We start from the raw sequence: 8643 nt of genomic DNA, 5'->3' as shown, positions 1-8643 counted from the left end.
AATTCAGTTTAATATAATTAAAAACGCCATCTGTGAGAGAGCTATAGATTCGTGACGATGGTCAGGAAACCTACCATGAAAGTAGCTATGTGTCATTGAAATGAGATGTCAAAATACATTTGCTTTGTTTCATTCCTGGCCAATAAGAAAAAAGGGCAGGTGTTCAGTGATCACATGTTCTTTGTCTATTTCTTCGTCACTGTCCACTAACATCTATGATTATTGAAGGTGTCCTAGAAATGTGTTTTTCCAGTATGGATCTGGCTACATCCTACCTATAGTGCTTTCTTGTATTAACTATATCTCAGCTATTATTTTATCTTTTTTTCACATATACAATGACAGTCAGCTTAAACCATTCACTATTTATTTGTCACCACAGAAACGCTTGGTTTTTATTTCGTAATATGAACTTTAGCATGTGGCCCTGCATATTAAAGTACTAAAAATCTTCGCCACTTTCTTCCTGGGACGTCAAATAGCTTTAAACTACAATTTTCCTGGTCCGTCCGGGAATTAAACGGCGCGTTGTGTTGACGTCAACAGTCATAGCTACCAATAGGGGGCTGTCAATACGGGGCGCTAAACTGTTCCCGCGATAAAAACTATTCATCGATGATGTCATTATTCTGTATATATCCAATCCAATGGGAAAATGCGTAAAAAAGTGGAGTGATAAAGAATTATAAACATCTGCTTTGAAAATGAAAAAGAACAAAAATCATATTCATCGTTTTATGTACCTTTTCATGTATCCTTTAAGTCATGTTTGACAGTATGTTGCATTAATCGTTTTCAAATAATCAAATAAACAATTTATTTTACGTGCACGCTATCTGTATATTTTACTTATTTTCAGTTTATTATTCCTGCAAGGGTGATTTTATCTGTCATTATGGTCATCCTTTCCAGGCTGCACCTGCTACACTTACCATGCATGGTATAGTACAGCACCAGGTGCGCGGTCCAGGGACAACTTTTTACATAACTTTATTTCTAGTAACATTTTCGTAAATGATGTATCTAGAGATTATAGCACCAAATGGCAATATAGTTTAAGAGGAAAACTAACGTTAAAATGACTTACGCAGTGTGTAAATGTGGACTCTAGCTTGAATTTTTCGCATCATCCAATAACTCGCCTTTCTCCTGCTAACTAACAGACATAGTCATTCAATTTTTAAGGCTCTTGAAATTTTAACCAGCATTTTTCAATCGCTATTAAATTTACAAATCTCAACCTTTTTTCAGTTTCACGCCTCCTTCATTCTGAAGGTGATAGCCCATTCAAAATCTCCCGCACCAAAAAATTAAGCTCATGTTAAATGTTAAAGAAGTAGAAGAGTGCAACCATTCTTCATTCTTAATACTGTCAACGTTTACTTTCATAATTATTCCATTCCAGATCAAAGCGTGTTTATACATAAATTAGACTCTGATTTCAAGGAATTTTGATTTTGATTGATTAGTGTTTAACCCAGTGCATAAAAAATTTTCACTTACATCATTGCGGTCAGGTTTATGGGTAGAGGAAACCGGATTGTCTGGAGGAAATCACAAACCTTCACTGAAAGTGAGCAACCTAACAATCCTCGGCATATAGAGCAAGGGCTAGATTAGAACACTTGACATCATTAGTCAAAGGCTTGATAGTAGCAGCACGCCAGCGATTTTCTTTGAACGAGGATTAAATGGATCAAAAACACTCATTCAAAAGATGACCATTCTTCGCCAGAACTGGTTTATGGATGCGTAAAATAAACGCAAATAAAATACCAAATTCCTATTGTAAAGTTCGCATTACGTATATACTATACTTGACTTATTCAGCCTAGATTACCAGAATGACAACAACCAGATTTCATTTGCATCGCACTGTATTGCAGAAAATCGATAAACATAGACGATGCCACTGTTATGAACCAGGACACCATTTATATATGAATTGTATTCAATATAGGACAAATAAATATTATCCCAACAGAAATTGCGTAAAATGACACGTGACCAAGATAATATGTGACATTTACATTACTGATTCTAAATTCGTGAGAAAGGCATATTTCAAAAGCCTTTCGTCTCGTTTTAACATAAATGAGTAGAACACCTCTACACAGAATGGGGGGTCAATACTGACTTCAAACGTAGAATATGTATGGGACAACAACGTCAGATCAGTTAGTATTCTCGTGGAACAGGAATCTTTTCTTTGATATACAATCTTGTATAATGTCAGCTAATCCGTACTATATTGCAGCAATTTTATTTCATTTAATATTGAGATATAATAATATTTGAGAATCATTCAGATTAAATTAAAATGATAAATAAATATACGTTTTTATATACTAAGTATTTATCCTTTTTTAAAAATTCGATCTGCGGCTACCTAGATTAAAAACAGGACAGTGACCTATATTGGAAAGACAAAAGCGTAATGCTAACATGTTCAACAGATAAAATAAAATTTTGTTCAGTCTCGTGTCTACATTTTCATCTATTGTTGATATTATTTAAAGCTTCTGTGCTGATTTATTCAGTGTTTCAGTTTACTCCAGAGTGCCAGAGTAGACTTATATTCCTTCCCTCCCATTTTCATCCCTATCTACACTCAAAGAACTATTTGTTCGTTGAAGATCGTCAGCCACGGAAGAAGACGAAAATTTACAACAAACCCCCCACCATGTAACAGATATACATTATGCTTGATAATTTACCCGGTTGCCAAAACTGGTGACAGGGGTTTCATTTGGTGCATTTCTCCGTCAAAATCTACCCATTTCATTAAGGCACAATATAGATCATTCAGTTATAAAATATTACAATATTTGATCTAAATTAAGTCAGACTACATTACGACCAATCCCAGCATTCGAAAACTTTGAAAACCAAAATTGGTAGCACCAGAAGGTCTCTATACTGATAAGGACAAGATCTATATATTATATGATTTGAGTACAAAGCGAACTTGTGTGATCAATTAGACATGAAATACTCAAGCAGACAGTTAAAATCAGTATTTTGGGACAAATACTACAAATTATCTATACGCACATTCTACTCATTGAGGTATCTAAGACAAGTTGCCGCACAAAGTTTTTGTGGAAAATGACACCAACGTAAATGAGTTATGTTTCGTAGGAGAAACCGAGCAAAACAGTCATTTTATCATGACTAGTATATTTTTATGCTAACTTAATAGTCCATTTTAACTTTGTTCGTTAGCTCCCAGACGACAAGGGGCCATATATACGATTGATTGTCACCAGTTAAAAGTACCATCATAGCTACACACGACATCTCTATCTTGAACCATCAAACTCCACGCAGACCTTTACATTATATATTATATTGTGTTGCCAGACCGAAAGACAGTTTGGCACACTTATAAACCACATACTTCACAGAGTATTTATTAATTTTTCGGTATAAAATAAGTTAGTGTACGAATCCGTTGGCCATATGGTACTGTTGGGCGTCTACAATGACGCTGGTATAGCCAGCCTGGGGCATCACTGGGTAGTGTCGCTGGTTTGGTAGTGCAGCTGTCTGGTAAGGATTTGGTTGACCATACGCGTCATAAGCTTTCACACAGTTTGTATACGCGTCCTGAGCAGCACTGTAAGTTTTTTCTTGCAGCGCGCGCATATCCAAAAGTTTCTGTGTTGCACTAGCAATGGCAGTGGCGCCCGTCACCAGCGAGCTATTGTGATTGGTATCCGAAGCCGCTGCCGTGCTTTTGCTGAGTTCAGGATGAAGAGAGGCGCTCTGGGATTTGAGATAACTAGAGCCGTGATAGTCCGCCGTGTTGTTGTTGGTTCGGCTGTCGGTGGTGGCGTTTTGTGGGTACTGCACAGATTGGCGCCTCATGATGACCGATTGTTGCGCGGTGGACGAGTCTCGGGTCTGAGATGATGTCAGACCCGATCCTCCCTCCGTCACTGCTGTAGCACTGTCTTGAGATGGTTTGTACGTTTCATCTTTCACCAGTTGTTGCGTGGCATCAATCAAAGATTCAAATTTTGCACCACCTTGTCGGTCCCCAGCACGACTGGGGGGATTTGCCCCAGAATGACGCTTGTCGTACTCCTCGTTCACAACATCCACTTCAGAAGCTGAAGATTCGGAGCGGTTGCTGTAAGGAGCCGCGTAGTTATGAGATGAGGAATTATATGAGGGGTCTCGACTACTGCTTCTCGAGCACTGCCCTGAAGTCCTGTAGTCAAACTGTTGTTGTTGTTGTCCCTGTCCCCCTGTCGGGGTACGAGAACTCTCCGATGGTCGGGTGTAACCCTCCCTGCTGGCACTGGAGTCCGAATGAGTGAGTCGCGAAGCATCGGAGGGTGCTGCCGTGCCGGTTGTGCTTTGAGAGCTGATGAATCCGGGGAAATTCGCAGGATCTCTGGCTGGGTAATATCGTTCCTCATAGCCCCTGTACGTGGGACGCTCGTCCATGAGTCTTTGGTGAGCTTGGTAAGGATACACACAAGCCGCGGAGTCTCTGTACATTGTCATGCTCGGATGAGTGGCGTACGGAGAGGAATAGAAAGCTGCGCTGTAACGGTCCATCCCTTCGTGGGAATGTTGGTACATCATGTTCTGGTACCCTGACATGGTCGGTACTGTCACTTCCGGCACCAGATCCGTGTATTCCTGGGTGGGATATTCCGGGGTGGGTTCCGGAACGCTGGGGTAAGGCGAACGACGGGACTTACTCCTGCTGGAACGAACCTTGGTCGGCCTTGACCTTTCCTGCAAGCTGGAGTAAGGTGATGCGTCTTTTGACATCGTCTGCTCCAGCTGAATTTGTAAATCTTTGGCTTGAACATCACTGAAAAAAGAATGTAGACGCCAACTTGTCACTGAGGCAATAACGACAATCATACAAACTTTACATGACAAAAACCAACGTTTTATTAACGGCTGATACAAGTGTGGACAACTAACCTCTGGCATAATCAAGACAATAAACGATAATTCTATTACCACATTCGGACAGTAAGTCCTGTCTCTACTTGTTCTGAAACAAGTTTGTTTAATGTATGGCCAAGATACCGATGTGCGGATTCAGCTTTGCCAGTCTGTCTCATACTAGGCATAACATCTCGAGTTGTGTTGAACTCTTCTTATCTAGGCTGTACGCTATATATTTTTCACCAATAAAATTTCGTCAGTGTTGTGTAAGGGATACAGGTGTTTAAAATGCAGTCAAATGGAAGTAGAGATAGGAATGGAACTGAAGTTCATTTAGCATACCTGAGTACATAGTTGACACTGACGATACAGTGAGGACGCGAAGAGCGACTGTTGTGGACAATGGTGGCGTAACTCTGCATCCATACCCAGCCGCCATCTTTGGACAGGAATCGGTAATATTTGCTCGTCACTTGCCCTTTCAATAACACTGAAACATAGCAAAAGCACAATTCTGAATAACGACACAAAACCAGACGATGCCTAATACTGACTTCTTGGTGCGGCGAAAGCAAACACAATTTGGCGACTACACAGAAGAACACCAACGAATGATGCTCGGATATTGTGTGATAGCGTATCTGCTATTTGACCGATGGAAATCCTGATAAGACGAACCCACGAGACTTTTTATATGGACGGAAAGCCCAGGGTCTCTCTGGTACTATGCTTCATAATGGTGTCTAATCCTGCATAACCCCTGGCTAGGTGCTGTATGTTCATCGGGTTGAACTATATCGCCACGTTGGATATATGACCAGTTGCAGTCAAAGTGCTACTCAGATACATGTTTTGTTGATAAACAACTTATAAACCAGCGTTGTAGGCCTAATTCATTCGCTTCGAACATTCCTTGAGCCTTTCTTTCTTGACTGCTTCTCGTTGAACGAATTCGTCCAAATTTTATACTTTATATACTTTCTTAGTTTTTTTTTGGTGATTTGAGTTGAAAGCTGTTTTCGAAACAAACGGCTGGTATTCAAATGTATGTTCTGACGCCTACATTCCCTTAACATCGTTGGCCGCCAGCTGTACTTCGAACAGTAATTCATACATAAGGAAAGCTTCCACTTCCATAAATGCAAAACCATTTCAAATACAATTCTTCAAGGTAGTGCCGAAATGACTACATAGAATCGTTTCCTCTTTGTTTATGAAAAGATCATAATGCTTGTAATGTCCCTTGCTTTGGTCGTGATGAACATTTCTTGAAGTACTTATTATGGGTTTAAAGGAAAGAACAAAATAGAGTGGAGCGATTATCTGATCAGCCATTCAATTATTATGTCTTCTGTAAATGGTTGTATCTCCATAAGGGAGATACAAAGAGCACATAATTGAGTGATCAGCGCTTGCATATCCAGTTACGAGATCTGCGAGTTAGCAGCTAGAGATCATAATGGGTGGGTCACAAAACAAACATCTAGCGACTATGTTGTCCGGCCCCGAGGTAGCGACGTCCACAGCTGTGAGGATAGGGGAGCGCCAAAACATCTGTCACTTCGCACAAAGACAAACAATGGACGTTAGCTGTTGAAAAAGACATCGAACATATTTACTTCCATGCCAATTATTGTTTGCTAGTTTTCGTGCGGCCGCGTGATATTTCATAAATTACCGAAACATTTTTCCTCCAGATGACTGCAATACGTCCGCGTAAGAGTTCAATTTTTAAAGGTCGGCCTAAGATTGCAATTCGAGGGGTCAACTCTGGCCTTTATAAGGCAAAGAAAGGCCAAGATTATTGGTAAAAATTATATCGAATCACACTTTATTACGTTTTCGACCATTAAGTCGGTATTATAGAACACTTCACTTTATTATTATTTATTTGATTATTGTTTCATGCTGTACTCAAGAATATTTCGCTTATACGACGATGAAACCGGACAGGCCAGAGAAGAAACCCACTTTGCTTTATTAAGCCAGATGGAAACTCTGAAAGTTGCTACAAGATCATGGGTGTGTTAACATATATTGACGTGAAGAAACCTGTTGCATTTTCATTTCGAAAAAACGACTTCTCATCAGACTTAGGCGGGTCCCGCCATGCAGCATAACGAAACCAGTCTTGGTCAAAACGAAAGGGCCGAACGAAGAACGAATTCGAAACTTACTACTTAAACCGATATTATTCAATTCTTTCATAACATTAAATTTTAAAAAGAAACTTGTATTCTGAGGAAAATGACTTAACATTATAAGACTACAACTAACATTAGACCTGGCACATGTGTATCACTGCGTGTCTGATTTTATACATTAACAGTAAACAAACTCAATTTTTATATATTCGAGTATCAAGTGAGGGACATGTAACTGTTTAATGCATTCCAAACCGAAAAGATAATATGATGTCTTCAAAACAATAGGTTAATTACTCTTGAGCGCGCATTATTTATCATATCATCAATGAGAGCATAAAGAGTAAATACTACCCCAGGTGCGAATTTAGTGTTCTTTATCTTTCCTGATACTCATACATGGCAGCTTTATTCCCACTGAGGTATACGCAGACGCGTTAAAACGCCATCTTGGAACGTGACTCTATCGATGTTCATGTCACCCTGGGCACAGGGTCAACTCAAAATTCAGGCTGGGTCAGAGGATCGGAAAATCGGGATCAGCGAGACGTGCCGTCAACCCTCCATAGACAATAAAACCGGCTACAGGCTAATGTTTACATTTAATACAGAACAACGCGGTAAGAGGGTGTTTGGTATGTAGATACTCCACTTTTTAACAAGATGATGCCAGTAAAACATCATTAAATGTTATACTCTTGACAAATACAATCTACATACAGACGGATAGTTTCTTTTATCCATTTTTTAATGGAATTTGTTCTTTACATGAGCAAGGCTTAGGTCTACAATTTATTTCCCCTTCTGGCGACAATACCTTATTTCACCCTTATTGAGAAAAAAAAGAAAACAAAAACACAGACAGAACGGCAAAATATTATTTTCAAAATAATAATAATTTGTGGTTAGCTTAAGCTATTGTTGGCAGTTTGCTATATTTGAAAATTGAGTTTTCTCACATGGTTTGAAACATAAATGTATTCCATGAGAAACGATCAACAAATGCAGATTTTCCACATTTATTATATATGAGAAATCGCGATCATCTCTACATACGATATGGACTGCGAGTGAGAAAACCTTAAAATCTCAGTCGTGTATGGCTCTAGCCCCAATCGTTACTGATATCTGTATATTTATGTTTCGTGAGCTGAGCAGCTGGGGACATCGAGACGGTTTGTAATACGATATCACGTGTATTCACAATCATACATTTTTATCTTTATTCACAACTACAAGACGTAGTATCAAATATACAGCCAGCCAGTATTTGTCTGTACTCTGAGTGCATTCATGTTTCACTATACTACACGATAGCCTTGATTCTAAGCAACAATAAACAATTTTAAACAATATATAAGCTCTGTAACGTTTAATTCAAACATATCAATATATGATATCAATATTCCGTCAAAAATAACAAAAGCATCAGCAACGCAATCTAAACATTACTAGGACCGCTGTGGCCGAGTTGCTATAGAATACTATTTCAGGACAATTACCCAAAGAGCCTCTCTCAATGCGGCCACCGTCGTACAGGTGAAATATTCTTGAGTACGGCGTAAAACATCGATCAAATAAAGAA

At 39.2% G+C, this 8643-nt stretch overlaps 1 protein-coding gene across 3 annotated transcripts in view; it reads right to left on the bottom strand.

Moving 5' to 3' along the window:
- Positions 1–1878: 1878 nt before the first annotated feature.
- Positions 1879–8643, bottom strand: part of LOC135481882 (single-minded homolog 2-like) — a 115510-nt gene continuing 108745 nt past the window's right edge. For all 3 annotated transcript variants that reach the window (XM_064761641.1, XM_064761642.1, XM_064761643.1), the window contains exons 10-11: positions 5257–5404; positions 1879–4831 (exon numbers count right to left, since the gene is read on the bottom strand). In XM_064761641.1, coding sequence (XP_064617711.1) covers positions 3439–4831; positions 5257–5404 — 1541 coding nt within the window. In that variant the 3' untranslated portion in view covers positions 1879–3438. The remainder of the gene's footprint in view (positions 4832–5256; positions 5405–8643) is intronic.

Source organism: Liolophura sinensis, chromosome 1 (genome assembly GCF_032854445.1).
Source record: "Liolophura sinensis isolate JHLJ2023 chromosome 1, CUHK_Ljap_v2, whole genome shotgun sequence".
NCBI classification, from domain to species: Eukaryota; Metazoa; Mollusca; class Polyplacophora; order Chitonida; family Chitonidae; genus Liolophura; species Liolophura sinensis.
This window is presented reverse-complemented; position numbering and strand designations above follow the sequence as displayed.